This window comes from Halyomorpha halys, unplaced genomic scaffold, assembly GCF_000696795.3.
Source record: "Halyomorpha halys isolate HHAL.00 unplaced genomic scaffold, Hhal_1.1 Scaffold1674.1, whole genome shotgun sequence".
In the NCBI taxonomy this organism is placed as follows: Eukaryota; Metazoa; Arthropoda; class Insecta; order Hemiptera; family Pentatomidae; genus Halyomorpha; species Halyomorpha halys.
In genome coordinates this window covers 4,450-21,971 of record NW_027115675.1, presented here as the reverse complement: position 1 = coordinate 21,971, position 17,522 = coordinate 4,450, and the positions used below count along the sequence as shown (strand labels likewise).

Genomic DNA, 17,522 nt, shown 5'->3' with positions numbered 1-17,522 from the left:
ACTTAGGACTCCATCTTGACTAGAGACTTACTTGGAATCCACACACAAGACTGAAACGACAAGAAACTGCTCATAGATTCCGATTGCTACAACACTTACTTGACAAATGCTCTAAACTTTCCATTCACTACAAAAAATCAGCATGCACTACGATAATCAGACCAATTTGGACATACGGAATTGAGCTCTGGGGCTCCACCAAACCATCAAATTCTTCCCGCATCCAATCATTACAATCCAAAATCCTACGTGAAATCCTTGATGCTCCTTATTACCTCACAAATAAACTCATTCACAAAGACCTTAACATCCCATTCTTTGCAGATTTGACCCAAAACAGGTATGCGTCTTTTCATTCCAAACTCCTTAACCATCCTAACCCATTAATTCTTAATCTTTCATCCATAACAATCCTTGATAATCCTCCGAGGCGTCTGAAAAGAAGATGGCCACGGGACCTTCTAATTTAAATTAATGTTTGAAGTACCACCAATGGGTGGTTCCTTCCCAAGATTTTCAAGTGTATATGAAACATACTACATATTTACCTACTGTATTATTTTGTACAGTTGTAAATTACATTAAATAAATAATTAAAAAAAAAAAAATCTTGGACAAATTCAATACTGTCCTATGTTGGTTTCATTAAATTTGTGTTTGTTTTATATTCCAGTAATAGGTTCAAAAAACTTCTGTATTTTTTGATATTAAAATGTTTTATAATAAAATAATCTTTTAGTGTAAATTACTTTTTTTTGAATATGAATACATACATTTGCTTTTTAATGAGGTTAGATAGTTGTCCGTAGATTAATGATTGGAGAAGTCAGCAAAAAACAACATAAATAAACAAAACCATATTTATTTATTTTATGCCGACGTTTCGACCTGAGTTTCAGGTCTTCATCAGGGGTTATGGTGTAGAAGGTAGACCTGCAACTGTTAACTGGTAACTGCAACCAGTTGCAGGCCTACCTTCTACGCCATAACCCCTGATGAAGACCTGAAACTCACAAAACTGAAAAATAAATAAATATGGTTTTGTTTATTTTTGTTGTTCTTTGCTGACCGCTCCCCCCGACAAACTTCTCCAATCATTTGCTTTTTATATTCTAATAAGTCGGACATCTATCCTTCCTATTTTTATAGTAAATATAAATATTTTTAGATCCCTTAGTGAGATTTGGGCATTAATGCCACTATATTTTTGTAAATTTAATCCTGTCAGAAATACTAATAATTGTGTGGAAGTAGGTGGTATAAAATCGTTTTTAAAAAGCATTTTAAGTTTTATATTAAATTTCTTGGGTTTATTATATATATATATATATATATATATAAACGAATTTACTCATGATTTTCTGATGACATATTTCAGTTCTAAACCTTAATTTTGTTTATTATTTAGATCTAGATCAAAATCCCCAACAGACAGTAAAAGAAGATTACCGGATGAGCTGAAACAGCATTTACAGTTTACTCTTATTGACACAGATGGAATGACTGAAAGCCAGTTAAGAGAAATACCTTATAAAGTTGTTGAGACTGATGCTGCAAAAGCTATTAGAGTTAAACTTTCCCCTACAAACAAACGGATTTCAGTTCAAGCAAGGAGGCATAGGAGGTAATATCTCAATAATATTGAAAAGTTATTTATACTTTAAAATAGATTATTATCGTAACTTTGGGGCTATCGAAATTTAATAAAGTAAAACCTCTCTAAATGGACACCCTTGTATAAAGGAAACCCCTCATAAGGGATAAATTTATTGAGGTTTCGGTTGTCAAGGTTAATATTGAATGCATTTGAACCCCTTTATTACAGAATCCTTCCAATCCAGAAGTGGACACCAATTTCATTCCCCATCAGCATTTTTCACTTCTCTTTAATAAAAAGAAATCATAAAATATGAATGTACATGATCTCAGAATAAAATTCGCAGGATGATGATCCTCAAAGTTTGATATAGAAAATGATAATTTAAAATCTTTGTTGTTAGGATTTATGTAATGATTCTTAAACATTTTTTTTAATTTACCGATATAATTATTAATTAATTTAATACTAAACCTTGAGTAATAATCTTCAGCTTTTTTAAAACATAAATTGACAAAATCTTTTCATTATTGAACTACCTGTGTATTTGGCTTTGTGGATAACATTTTTAGACAAGATCATAGGATTCTAAATAAGTTTCCTTTATTAACTTTATGTTCTAATGCAAATAAAAATAATAAAACATTTAATCTTAATTAGTTTGACTTTAATGTAAATTTTATTAATGTGAAAAGTTTGTGTTGAAAATAGAAGGCATATAGTTGTGAGGCCCCATCAATCCAAAAAAATGTATTATATCATTTTTAAAAAGAAAAAAATCAACATAGCTTTCTATTCATCTAGCTTATGTATCTATTCATTTTAACGTTTATGATTTCTGCTGGAGAAGAAATAAAAGTATGTTCAAATAAACTAAATTCATTTAAATAAATGAGTTAAATTACGTGTAATTGTAATTGCAATTACTTGGGGTCAAGAAGTAATTGTAATTTCAATTAATTATTATCAAGAAGTACCTGTGGTTAATAATCACAATAAAAATTTATTTAGTGTAATTGTTCTTCAAAACCACTAATGTTTGATCTTCTGAACCATGTAACGATTATCTTAGTGTAATTATAATGCAACTGAAACATGTAATTGTAGATGTAATTAAATTACTTATTTAATGATTCCTGCCCAACTCTGTTCTTAGCAAAGTAGCTTTATATGCTTTCTTCATTTAGTCATATAAGAAATCATTTAGTTTTAAATGAACACCTTGTCGTATTTACAACAGATTTTATAAATTTGTAATCCTTTTACAGCTCTATGAATGAAATGGGTATTTTAACTAAAGGAGACAGTCCTCCCCCACCCTATTGTGAGAAACCAAATGAACTGGAACCAAACTAATGCCGAATGTAAATTATCACTAATTCTTTATCTTTTAAACATTGTTAAATTGTTTGTAATTTTTAATATTTTAGTCAGATTGTGTTACAAATTATTGATCATTTTGTAAATATTTATTTTATAGTCACTTATACTGTAAATCAGGTCTTTTTTTTTTTACACACTTCACAAAAAAAATGTGGTTTCTTTTAAAAAGAAAAATCAATACAAAATGTTTAAAATAAATACTAGGCAATACTAGTCCTAAAACTTGCATTTGATGCAGTTTGTTATGAAATAATAAAGCATTAACTTGTAAATTATTCTGTCTCAGGTTATTATTAAAATAATAAAAATTGTTTTTTTTAACTGAAGTAATTATTATTATGCCTGTTCTGTAATTTTTAAAAATCATGCTGTGAAATACAAAGTATAGAATATAACATATAATTTTTTTTTAATTTAAATTAATATCTTCTGCTGGAAGAGTTAATTAGAAACTAATATGAAAATGGTGGAATCTTCCTTGTTTGATTTGTATTAGTTTTTACAAAGACAACAACAAAGCATATGTTGTTAGCATTTTTTAATTTTGAGAATTTGTTTCTAGCAACCTGAAGATGGGGGATAACCCCAAAACTTTGAAAAACTAATATAAATTAAACTTATTATTCATTCACCATTTTCTTATTAGTTTAAAATTTTTTTTTGTGTAAGCATTTGTTTGTTCGTAAGTGTGTGTACTTAGATATAATTATAAGTTATATTCAACTTTTTCTATCTAGTTCTGGTTGTATCTGATGATGTGAAGGAAACATAAATGTTGTTCAGGGTGAAGCTTGATAAGGTTTAAATTAATTATTAGAGTATTAAGGGCACCTCTCAACATTAAAGAATCTAATTTATTTAAAATTCCTATAATGCATGCCAGAGGAATTGGCCATGACAGGGAGGAAGCCAAATTATTCCAATTTTCTTAAGTGCATATTAATTGTTAATTTTATTCTAGATGGTATTAGAATAATTATAGAAACATTTACTAAATTAGATTAGTAGTTTTAATACCATATAAATATTACATTGTTCTACACCTTCATTTCACACCCGAACATGTCTTGTCTTTCACTCAATAATTCTGTTCCATTATCACTCAATACTCAATTGAGGTGGTTACGATATAAAATTACGTGGAATCTTTGTTCCTTAATTCCTATGCCTTTTTGGAAAAGTTTTTGTGGTCAAAGTAAAATTCTAAACAATGGAAAATTTTTTAATTTATTCAGTTTTTTTCTGTATTTCAGTCAAATGTAGGGATGCAGTTAAATTACTTCTGAATAAGTTTCTTTACTATGTTATTAATAATAACAAACTGAAATCAAAGGATCTACAACAGTTCTAAAATTGTTATTTATTTGAGAAGTAGAAAAAATGTGTAATCATAACTCAAATATGACTTCTTTTTTTTTTCATTTTATAGTGATTGAATATTATGGGGTTTTGGCTTAAAACATGCATATAAATGGTAAAAGAAATATTCTGTACTGTCATTGCCTTAGTGTTTTTTTTACAGTTATGAATAAGTAAATAAATTAAGAACATGATTTTTTGTTAAATACAACTTAGGAGTTCAATTTGGTTTTGGAAATTAAAATGATGGTTTTTTGTCCCTGTCTTAAAGCGTATACAAATGTTTCAGAGGTAGGATAATGTTTGCAATTTGGAATTTTTTCTATTATTTAAGCATTTTGAATGATTTTAACTAGTAAAATAATAATAATAATATTAATAATTATAACATGCAGAGCATTGTATATCTCTAAACTTTTCTAGTTTAAATATTATCTGACCATGAGACACATTTCTGCTCACCACACTATGGCATTTGAAAAATTCAAGCATATATGATTAAATGACTGACAGTATGTGATTTTGAAGGAGATGGTCCAGGATATGGTCAAGGAAAACAAAAAATAGTTTAAACTATTTATTAATGATCTAATCACTAGCTTCTGTTAATAAATAGTTAAAACTATTTTTTGTTTTTCTTGATCGCCACTTGGACCACCTCCTTCTAATGTATGATTTTTGTTCCTCTGGAATTTCCATTTCTTTGTCAGAAAAATACACTTTCTTCATTTGACCCATCTTTGAAATATAGCTTTTGTTTGTATTTATACATTTTTTGGAACTTTTTTACTTATTACTGCACAATAGGTACTTATGAAGATGACAGACATGCCTGACTACTGTCGGTGGTGGTTTAGAGAAATAACTTTCCCTCAGTTCTATATTTAATTAGTTGGCTCAGTATTGACTTGTGATATTTATAAGTGACATGTCTTGTGATATATGGGACTTTTGTTTCTCAAGTTATTATTTGGTATGTCTAAGTTGTTTTTATTTACCACATTTATCTTTTTTTATGTCAAAAACAAAGATACACATTTGAGAATTGCCTTCTACGGAAGAAGTTGTCAAGTATTTTGAAATTTAGGCCCTGACCTCAAATAAAAAGAGTCTGTTGTGAATTTGTTCACTTCTGAGTGAGTGGAAGTCGACAGCTGTGGTCCAATTAAAGTAGTAATAGTAATAGTGTAGGTAGTAAAACCTAAATAATTTAATTTTCTAAATCAAATTATTACTGCTTTAGTTTGATCACAAATGTCCACTTACAGTCGCTTTAGAGGCCTGTCATCTATACCAGTACCATTAAAAATTATGATTAAATGGTAATCAGGGACATTTGATAATAAAGTAAAGTGGCAGTGGTTTTTCAAAATACCATGGTTTATTTTATTACAAATCTTTCATTCCTGGGCACTTTTTTTTTCTTTGTGAAAGTTATTTGAAATTTTGATGAGCTTCATAATTTTCATATTCAAATAAAAAAAAAAATGTAATAATGCCAAAGTTTATTATGATTTAGATGACAATTCTTTTTTGATAAAAAGCAGAGTCATGAATATTATCTTGCCTATAAAAATTAATTTTCACAATGATTACTTAAAATTTAAACAATCTTGGCTGGAAGTTCAAAACAGATAATGTCTTTCTTGTCATTTGTCTGCAGTTCCCATTTAACAGTCACTTTCACCTGAAATAAGATGAATATTAAAAATATATTCATCATTTCGATCATATGAAAATGATTAAAATTTAATTGAAAAAGGTGAATAAATGTAACCAACAAGATGATGGTTATCAAAAAACACAAGATCTGCATAGATACAAAGAGATAACACCAGAAAGTTAATTTGCAAAATATGGTTAAAAATAATTACTTACTGTAATTATTAGGCTGAAAATCTTACTGTCCTAAAGGTTGGATAAAAACCAATCACTAGAAGATTATTATTTATGATAAAAAACACCTAATTATAATACCCAAAAACATAATAAAACAAATAGGAAGTTGACTAAAGACAGATTAAATAAAAATTATTTGTTGATATTTATAACTTAAGCAAAGGTACTATGAGTAAATATGCTATGTAATTAATATAGTATTATAAATTAATATTTTATTATCATTCATAATAATTATAAATTATAAAAAAACTTTTTTAAAAATCTGTACCTCTACAACCCATGAAATGTCAAGTGTTCAGAACTAAGTAAGGAAATACTGTTTCTTAAGAAATGTATGTGGAAGGAGATGATTTCTTCATGATCACGCTTAACAGTCAGATAAAATAAATAATTGTAAATACTATATAAAATTTACTGATGCAGAAAGTAAGATTCTAACTATGTTTGTCCCCTATCAATTGGAAAGAAAGGCAAGAAACTAGATTGTAGCTCAAAGTCGAAAGTATTAAAAGATAAATCCTGCTTAGGAACAGAGATATATTTATCTGTCAGTTTGTTTATGCTTTAGGTACTATACAAGTTCAAAGTTCCTTGTCAACATTCATCAAAGAGATTAGAAGGTAAAGCTCTACATAGCTTTCTTTATGTTTTCAGGTTTAGCAGCTTAAAGTATGTACATTGTTTACACTTAGAGATTAAGAATATAAAGGGAAATTACGAGAGTTGTGTTTATTTTTAAGGAACAGACAGAGACAATAATAATAAAGTTCAAAGTTTATAGGATTAAAAGACAAGTGGGATTAAAAAGTCCTGCTTATCATTGCTTATATGTTAGGACTTAGCTGTTCAAAGTGCAATCTTAAAAAGTTAACGTTTTGTTAACGAGACCCGCGCAACCAAATGGAGGCGAACGAAAAGAACAGAATCGCGAGACCTTTATAATAATAAGGTGGCGTACGAAATACAAAATGGTAGCTGGGCACACTCATTACCTGCCCAAACCTTAAGTCTCTCTATTATACAAGAAACAAAATGGCGGCTGGCCAATCTCAGTCCCTACCAAAACCTTAAGTCTCTCAAATATAAAAAAAATCTAAATTTCGGCCGGGCATACTCAGCTTAAGCTAAAAACTCAATCCTTTCAAACACTAGAAATAAAAAGTAACGGTCGGTTACACTCAGCCGTCATCAAAACCACAAATCTCTCAAACATTAAAAAGCATCCGGCCACACTCACCCCATGCTGAAACCTTTAGTCCTTAAAACCGGAGAAAAACAAAATACCTGCCAGATACGCTTGGTACTTACCAAAATCTTCAGACTCTCAAGTTACCGAAAAATCAAAATGGCACATTCAGACCCTATCAAAGTCTAAAAACAGTATGAAACAAAATGGTGGAGTAAGATTATAGTTTGTAAAGGTGGTTCCTGACCATTCAATAGGTGTGAGGATTTAAAAAAAAAAAATGGCTGATGGCAAGGAGTACTGTGAATGGTCTGCTAGAGAGGGGTAGGGATAATAAAGGGGGGACCTGGTAGTCATGTGACCAAATATTTAAGATTAGACAGAGGTAAAAGTGGGAGTGGCCTAATGATCACTTGACTGGTTACGTGGACGTTTAAGCTAGGATAGTGGTAAAAATTCATATTAAATGGTTCGTTTAATATTCGATCCATATTATTAATTCATAGAAATTGGTCTCATAGATAACATTAGTGGTTATGGGTAAGTTGAGCAAAAAATTGTAATTTTAATATCTCGCCACTGCTCTCGTGAACAAATGCTGGCTTTTGATTTTCTGTTCAAAAAATGTCCTAGGAGCATCAAATTTCCTCATATTGATATATTTATTATTTCTTGTAAATACTTTATACATGTAATAACCAATATGTAATATTACTGAATGTATATTTAAATCAATAAAGGAGACAGAATCTTCTGATCCACTAAAAGCCAACGTCTTATATGTAGCAGATCTCGATGGCGTTTTTAAGCTCAGATGTATCACTATTGAAATCATAGCAAGCGACTTTAATCCGCCTTACGGATTCACTTTCTTAAGAGGCATTGGTTAATAATACAAATTAGTGGATCAGTATATTCTATCGACATTTTGTGAAACATTAATCTGTGTTATTATTCTACTCTCTTCCTGTCAATTCACTTCCTATACTTTACCTATTGAACAGGTCTTCTGATTTACGGTATCTCTGGGTTCTGACGCTCACATCCTCATGTGCAGTTGGTGTTCGTGGTGGGTCCAAGCGGTGCCGCCGTCTTCTTAGTTCACTAAGCTGATCCCCGATTCTCGGCTTCGTCCAGCCTCACGGATAGGCGAACAGTGAAAACTATGAAATTACCCAATCCAGATGTTCGTCCATCCAACGCTGGCCAGCAAGTCTTAATCGTAGCGAGGTTGTAGCGTGACGTATGACGTGAGGTTGTGTCATATGAGTCAAGGTGTCTTGAAGTTTACGTTGAGGGAGTATTAAAATGAGAAAAAAAATATTACAATATTCGGATGTGTATATATCCTACAGAGCCGTTATTGTAAAAATAAAGCAAGGGTAAGTCAGCCTCGTTATGAAAAATTAAGATGGGCGCCCAGGGTTGCTATAAGATTTGTGAGAAAGTACTGTTCCAAAGGCGATGTTGGACACATAAATGATTAACATGAATTGTTGCAAAAATTCTAAGAGCTACTATTTAGGGTTTTTTTTTCTAACTATTTCAAAATAATCTTAGTATTTTTTAGTTTCTAAATAATTTCAGCATATTATTATTTATTTAGTATTCGGTTGTTTGCGCCATCTTAGCCTAATTATGATGACTAATAACCCATTAAGCCTGAAAACTGTTTTCTTAATAATAAAGAAAACTAATTTCTTATTAATGGAAATTTTCTGTTTATTTCCAAATTAATGGAATTGCCTTTTGTTCCCTGTTCGTATATTAAACGCCCTAAATAATTTAATTTATTTTAAAAGTGCCCCACCAGCTTTTCAATAACGAACTAAAAATTATTGTGCCCGTTTAATTTTTCCAAAATAATGCTACAATAAAAAATTATTTTAGGTTGTACGTGTAGTTCAAATCATAAGTTATCAAAACTTTCAAGTATGTGCCTAAAGAAGGATAAACAGCTTATACATAAATTAGGCATCTAATTGGATTGGAAATTGTTAAAAAAATTAGTCATCAAATTTATATACAGCAACTATCATTTGCGGATTTTTATCTAATATATGATTGAATTTCATTATTACCACTTCAACTATTTAATCTTATTACGTTCTATTATTCATGAAAGAGTTATAATTTAGGGAGATTATCGATTAATTATGATGATATAAGTGACAAACTCCAACTATAAAAATAAGTCTATGAAAACATATTTTTCAGCAACTCTCATACAAATAGAGTTAACCAGTACTGTAAATGGCTTACGAATACAAATATTGATAATCAATAAGAATATTGATTAATAACCATTTATGTAAATTAATTATACACAATATAACTGGGCATGATATTTACATTTCTCACAATTAAAAAAATAATACTGTTTATAAAACATCATCAAACAGATAAAAGCTACACATCATATTCAGATGACATGTATCTAGATCTATGTTTTAGGTTTTGGGTTACGGAAACAAGGAGGAATTTAGGATCCAGTTCTTTGGGTGCTACGAGGATTTTATACATATAATTTGGACTAATATTATTCAGTTTGGGCAAGTATCGGGTTCTGTTCTCTTGGTACGCGGGATGACGTGAGAAAAAATTATAATCATCTAGCACCGTTCTATCGCAAGCACAACAATTCTGTGAGTCCAAAGCAAATTTATGTGAACCGACATTAAGAATGATTGCGTATTTCCCCGTAAAGTCTCACTGGTGCAATAATTCTCAGTTAAGTTAGGGGGCAGCTGATCATTACGTAGCTCTGGGGAGCGCCCGATTAAATGAAAAGCCTACCGTGCCACGGATCGTGGGTCAAGAAATTACAAGATATTTTTACACTTGACGAATTTCCTATTGCCTTCAAATGTCTGACTCATTCTGATAAAACTGATCGGGTCATCAAATAATATCGGGTCAAACATTACGAAGCTCTCTAGAAATTTACTCAGCAATGTCACACAGTTATTTGCAAACTCAACCGTAATTACATTCCAGCTGTAGATAGTTTTAAAAACATTCTTTGGCAAACCGAGTACAATTCATATCGAGTATTTTTACTAACCAGTACAATGTTTTATTTAAAACACGATATCCCTTAGGAGTAGATGAGACTTCTAATCATAAGCGTGGGACTATTTCTTTGCAAAAATAGTAGTCACTTGTTTTATATATATATATATATACACATACACAATGTATGTATTTACTAGAAATTGATCTGATTATTCCACAGATTCTCGCCTTGTAAGGAATTGCTGTTTTGAGAGTGCTAGGTTCAAAAAGAATTTAATTAATTAAATATAAATATATCCTAATTAGTAATAATTAGTCATTGAAAACTCAAAATTTACAATGAGACATCTTTAGTTAGCTAGCTTTCAGCGTAGCCGCATATCGGACAATGACAAGGCCAGATCAGTGACGGAACAAATAACAAACGCGGGGTGGCACTCTACCTACACTTCTAGGTCCTTAACTCTGAAACTCATAAAGATAATAAGCAAACAGAAAAGATGAAAGAATCCTAAATTTCAAAGAATGGAACATCGATAGCAGAGGAATGTACAATTCACCTCCCTCAAAAGGCGATCACCCACTAAAATGGCTTGAAAAGAATCTGAAGGAGAAGAGTGGTGAAAAAAAGTTTTATTTGATGGGGGGAGGGGTTGAGGAAGATGAAAAACATACTCGAGAGTTAGAGGACCTTGAGTGCAGAATCAACAGAGGATTCGCAGAGTAGGTTATTCTTAGGGTAGCGGATGGCAGAGTATAGTCCTTGAAGAAGAGAAGACTTTAGAAGCAGTGGACCAGCTAGGCCGGAGGAAATAATGACAACCGACTAAAGACAGCCAGCACTCCAGATAAGCCCTGATGATAGTACTATACTGTAATTTTGAGTGACAACTAGTGAGATCTCAAAACAAGAAAAAAATTTGCTTTCGATGTACGTCTGTTAACGCATTGTTTAGGAGATATTCTCGTCTAAAGAAGATCATTGTTATGAATTATTAAGGTTATAATAGATGAGTTAATATGTGTTTCAATTACTTTATTAATGATATATAAACTTCAAAATTCATATTAAATGTTATTCAAAATGATTATCTTGAGAATAGAGACAGGTATCCTTCTTCTGTAGCGGCACGGTACGGGATATGTGTAATTATTTTACAAGTTGCATATATCATTCCTAGTAAAACACTAAGGTCATTGAATTTATGTTTAATGCCATCCAAACAAACATTTTTCAGTCGTATCAGATCTGGAGACCGTGACAATCATATATCAAGTATTGTCCACTGCTGCTATGGAAGAAAGATGCCGAGCCTGTCTAAAATGCCCAAGGTAATCACTTTGAACAACATTTAATATGGAAGTTAACGTTTACATCTCATTAATAAAGTAGTTGAGACACGTATTAATTCAATTATTGTATCCTAACTAATACATAAAAGAGAAAATCATTTCACGCGAATATATCGTAAATGGGATATGAATCCCTAACCATCCACCCAGCCTCTTAAATTGAGTACCCTTAATTTAGTAAAAATTTCGCGGTCGAGCGTCGACCAAATCACCACCTTGCACAACCGTTGGTCTATTAACAGTACTTCTTTACGAAGTGCTGAACCCGAACCCTTCATGGGTTGTAGCGGTACAGATTTTAATTTTTTTTTAATATATATATATTCATAATTGATTTATAAATGAAGTAAAATTATGTAGCTAATAACAGATAGCCTATATTTATTATAATAAGGGTAATTCTTTGTTTAATATGATAATATGATAAGCTTGATTATGAAGTGCGGGAAACGACTCACATAAAGACATATTTTGTGAATATTTTGAATTATTTGTACAAAAAGTCATCTTCTTGAACAAATAAAATAAAAAGTTTCATATATTAGTTCATACTTAGCCACAAATTTGTGATTGTATTTTAAATAATTAATTCACTACACCTTTTAGAAGGTTTTACCAATAATTGCTCAAAATTACATTAATAAAATTCTTGTATGGTATTTTTTACTCTGATTTATCGTTACTACTTATTTATATTTGAAAGCTAAGGGGTTCAAGTGGCTATTTTTTTCAAAATCCTATTCATCGATATTCAAGAAATTTACAGTGGAACCATAATATAAGTAATATATAAATTTAAATGTTACTTGGAATTCATGAAAAAGTTTCAAATTTGAACTGCACTTTTACAAAATTATAAAATTGTCACTAATACCCCTTGGCTTCTCACATACTCAAATAAAATATAATGTTAAGATATCTAATAAAATACTATACCCTCGGGTAGGAACCTAAAACTGGTAATGTCGCTACGTAAGTATATTGCTGGTTTTTCTCTAATGGACATTGGAGTCCACTTTCCTTGCAACAATTCGGATTAGGGAGATTAAATGGAATTGGAACACCTCCAAGGATTCCATGAACTACTGCAGTAACTTCGGTTATATCTTCATCTGTAATCGTAGAAATACATTTTAAAACATGATTAAATAGTGAATTCAAGAAAACGTTTAAAATATATTAAGATACATTATAGATATGAAATGAAGAAATAATGTTATTGTGGGACATATGTCCTCTAAGAATAAATACAAGGTTCATACATTATGATTATTTGTATGAAAAACATTTAAAAGTTTTCACTGAGCAAGATGAAATTACATTGAGATCTTGGCGTAACTACTGTTTATAATGCTAATCTAAGCCTAGTTATATTGTAGAAAATTCCAGAAGGAGGTTGCACGCATGACGAAGGATTTGCTTTGCTTTGGGTTCTATAGGAGGGCATATATAAATCAATCTGTTGGGATTTGGTGTGTAATGAATGGATGAGTGAACGAAGAATGAGGGGATCAAGGATATACGTAGGTTTTTTTTATTTTAAGGACTTGGAATAGGAAAATACCAAGGAGATATTGTCTTCGTAAGGTTGGATAGATACATCAACTCGGTATAACGGGAGACATGAGAGCCCTTGTAAACCCAAAAATAAATCTTACCAACCAATTCATAAGTGTCTTCAGTCTAAACTTTATACCAGCAGACCAGCCATAGTCGAGGTGGGGGAAAACGAGAGAGGATAATAAGAGCCTAAAGGTGTTTGAGGAATGGAATGACAGAATCTTAGGAATTGAGTACAGTTATGGATCTGCGTGTGATTTGGGAAATATGATTATTCCACGAGAGGTGTTGGTCGAAGGTGACTCCGAGGTTTTTGTTGTAGGGAAGAAGTGAATCGGTTATACATATAGAGTATATGTATACCAAAATGGCTTAGTGTCGATTCTGCTAGTTTTGGTCATGAGGGTTTGATAATAGAAATGTTTTAAAAATAAGTAAATTAAAAACTACTTTATAATTGATGATGGTTTTAATGTTTAGACCTACTTATTCCCATCATGATAAATGTCTCAAGGCATTTTGTGGTTTTAACACGACGCCACATTACCATTTTGGAAGGGGCTAATAATTTTACACAAACACCTGACTAGAATTCCCAATTGGATGGATTATTATTTTTCTTTGTTTCTACTGATAGTAAATCTGATTTTGAGACGAATTCAGAACCTGGCAATTTTTCCGGCGCTTCCTGAAGGCATAAATCCTGAAGACCAAAACTATAAACATTTTTTTACGTTAACGCAGTGCGGAAAATCAAACAAACCTAAGGAACAAAATCGAATGCAATTCCCCTTTAGAATTCGTCATCGTAATTGAGAAATTTATTTATTGACACGTCATCATTATGCCTGCAATGTTCTTTGGTCGATAAAATAAACTAAAATTATGATGACAGATTCTTGAGAGGAATTTATTTCTTAACCGATCTAGTTCTTAAAGTTTGTTCGATTTTGTGTGCTGGTCGCCAAAACCGATCAAAAATTGGTTGTGGTTTTTGGCTAAACGCCTTTATAACGCGTCGTATCAAAAAAGTGGCCGATATGAATTCGTCTTAAAATTTCATTTGCTAAGAGAATCCGAAAAAAAAAATTAACCAATCCCTTTTGAAATTTCAGAGCTAGGTGAGCTGGAGAAAGTTATAAAATCAATACTACCCTTAAAGGTGCCTCTACACGTTTCCCAAACGATGGAAAATTCACGTGTATGCAAGCGTGTGTCTTGTGTCTACGGGTTATTTGACTTGCCGGTACGAGTTGGTCTAGATTTGGGGCCGACCCTGTAAGTATCGGTATAAGGCACAAATCAAAGTGTGCTTGTGCTGCATCCATACGTTTGTATTTTAGTCAGGATTGTTTAACTGCTTTAGAACTGGCAACAGACAAGTGTTTGTGCTCTATTTGTTTTAACTATTTTTTTTTTAAATACTTTTTATTTATTGATAAATGTTACAATCTGTCACACAGTTGTGGGTAATAGGTAATAGTGATGAATCATCACATTCATACTAAAATAAAATAAAATAAGAATGGAAAAAAAAATCTCTCACTTAACTAATTAATGAATTTCCTTAACCTTCGGATTCAATAATTAACTATAGTTTAAGATTGTATATTTTAAAATTCTAACGATTCGGTGTTAATAATTTTTCTCAAATCTTGTTAACTAACTTTAGCATTTTATTTTTCATTTAACTTACCAAAAGTATGTATTCCTTGAGACATTATATGCCTAGGTAGTTAGTTAAATTAACACGTTTCTGATACAATTTTTTTAAAACGAAGGTTGAATTTATATATTTTGTAGTACTACTCCAATGAATTTTTATTCTATTCAAACTTACTTTGGAACCTTCATACATACAGTGGAACATGAAAATATAGTTAATATGTATATTAAATAATATAATGTTAGTATTCTAGTAACCTAATTTATTAATAAAAATAAAATAACTTACTTGGAGTAAACTTTACCGTGAGTGTGGCGTTAGTGCCTCTATTTAGTTTGCAGTATGCCGTGTTGGGTGGGTCACAGTCAGTCACAGCTATATCCGTGAACTGCCCAAACTTTGAACCTAAATAAAAATCACATTTTTTTAAAAAAGGATAAAATAATTAACCAAATAATAACTTGTATTCAATTAGGAACGTGCTTAAAAAATAATCGTTAAGTTATATCTTCATGTCTTATATTTATTGTCTAGAAAGTATTTTTTCGGGACAATTCGAAAGAATTATTCCATAAAACGGGATTTTCCCGTTTATTTTTCTTAACGAATGTTTTTTTGAGGTATTGTAGGTCTTCTTGTATTGAATTCCTTTCTTAAAGCAAACGAGTTATACGGAGTAAGAGCTGTTAATTTTCGAATTAAATATCAGTTGGTGATAAGTTGACCACAATGATCTAAAACCATATTTGTTTGGTGATAATAATTTTCTGCTCACACATTCCCAAACTAATCCCCGGTTAACCGTTATTTCTGTTCTTTACGAGGCATTGAAGATATGGAGCGATGGCGATCAACTGGACTTTGTTGAATCTAGGAACAGTAATAATTTTTGGAAGGAAAGATTTCTTAGAATAACAAAACGGGTTTAATCAGAGAACAATATTGTAGATTTAATTGCATATTTTAGTTCTTCTAGGATAAATTTACGATCATAAGGCTCAAGGTTTTGTATGCCCACTTGATTTTCAGATAAATTACAACAATATTTAACATTAGAATCAAGAGATTTGGCTAGAAAAGTCTTCTTTTTTTATAATTTATTTATTGTTATTTACAACTGTATACATATATACACATCAAGTAAATTTGCTGTAATTGATATTATGTCATGATACAAACATGTGGATAATCTACCCATTGATAGAACTCCAAAAACACTTCTAAAGGAGAAAATCTCGAGGCCATCTTCTTTTCAGACGCCTAGGAGGATTATTAGGTAGTGAAGGAGAAGCCAGGTTAGAAACGATTTGGTTTGGGTGGTTGGGAAGTTTATTATGGAAGGATTGGTATCTGGTTCTGGCCAAATCGGCAACACAGGGGACATTGAGGTCCTGATGGATGATTTGATTTGTGACGAAGTAACGAGCATTAAGGATTTTACGAAGGATTCTGGACTGTAAGGATTGGATTCGAGAGGAATTAGATGGTTTAGTGGAGCCCCATAGCTCAATTCCGTATGCCCAGATGCCTTATAATAGTCATGTAGATCAGTCTTTTGTAATGGATTGGAAGTTTGGACCGTTTGTCTAGTAAATGTTGTAATAGTCGGAATCGACGAGCAGTTTCCTGTCTTGTATGAGGATTCCATGTCAGTCGTTTGTTCAGATTTAGTCCTAAGTAACGGATCTGCTCAACAGGAATAAGTGGGGTATTATTAAAAGATACTGTGGGGCAAGACGAAGGTTTACGACGAAGGGTAAATGTGATGCGGTGGGATTTATTTTAATCCTCAGTTTTGGCACCATTCTTCAAGAGTTCTGATGTGGGATTGGAGGGTTTGGGATACAATGTAAGGATCATTGTTCACTGACAATAGATCTGTGTCATCGGCATACATGGTGAGGATAGTGTTAGGATGGGTTGGGATGTCAGCTGTGAAAACTGTATAAAGGATAGGACCAAGGATACTACCCTGAGGTACACCAGCAGACTGAGGAAACAGGGATGAATAAGCGCTGTTGTGATTTACTTGAAATAACCTGTCTGAGAGATAAGAACGGATAATGAGGTAATATGTAGGGGGTAGGAATTTACGGATCTTGTATAGCAGCCCTGGGTGCCAGACTCGATCAAAAGCCTGTTCTACATCAAGAAAGACTCCCGAGCAGTTCATTCCGTGCTCCAATGAAGACGAGACTATATCAACCACATGATGGCATTGCTGGATAGTGGAGTGGGATGTTCGGAATCCAAACTGGTGATCTGGGATTATGTGGTTGGAATCTAGGATGGGGTACAGGCGTTTTAAGATAAGTTTCTCAAGGATTTTTCCCAAGATTCCCAGGATGGCGGCTTTCGAGGTTTGGGAATCATTTTGATTACGGGTAATTTCCAGGGTCAGGAAAATATGTGGATCTGAGGACAGCTTTGTAGATGTAGGTGAGGAATATAACAGATTTTCGAGGAAGATGTTTTAGAACATAGGATGTAATTAGGTCATA

General features: G+C 31.8%; 2 protein-coding genes across 3 annotated transcripts in view; one reads left to right on the top strand and one right to left on the bottom strand.

Annotated features, from left to right (window-relative positions):
* Positions 1-3,302, top strand: part of LOC106690345 (band 4.1-like protein 4A) — an 87,313-nt gene extending 84,011 nt beyond the window's left edge. For both annotated transcript variants that reach the window (XM_014435755.3, XM_014435754.3), the window contains exons 17-18: positions 1,409-1,624; positions 2,866-3,302. In XM_014435755.3, the coding sequence (XP_014291241.1) occupies positions 1,409-1,624; positions 2,866-2,953 (304 nt within the window). In that variant the 3' untranslated portion in view covers positions 2,954-3,302. The remainder of the gene's footprint in view (positions 1-1,408; positions 1,625-2,865) is intronic.
* Positions 3,303-5,698: 2,396 nt separating this feature from the next.
* Positions 5,699-15,426, bottom strand: Npc2a (Niemann-Pick type C-2a; the record flags this gene model as incomplete). The annotated part of the gene is given in 3 exon segments (XM_014435753.2): positions 5,699-6,026; positions 12,732-12,907; positions 15,310-15,426. Coding segments are annotated over 3 exon segments (377 nt in total), but the record flags the coding sequence as incomplete, so codon positions are not given.
* Positions 15,427-17,522: the final 2,096 nt, after the last annotated feature.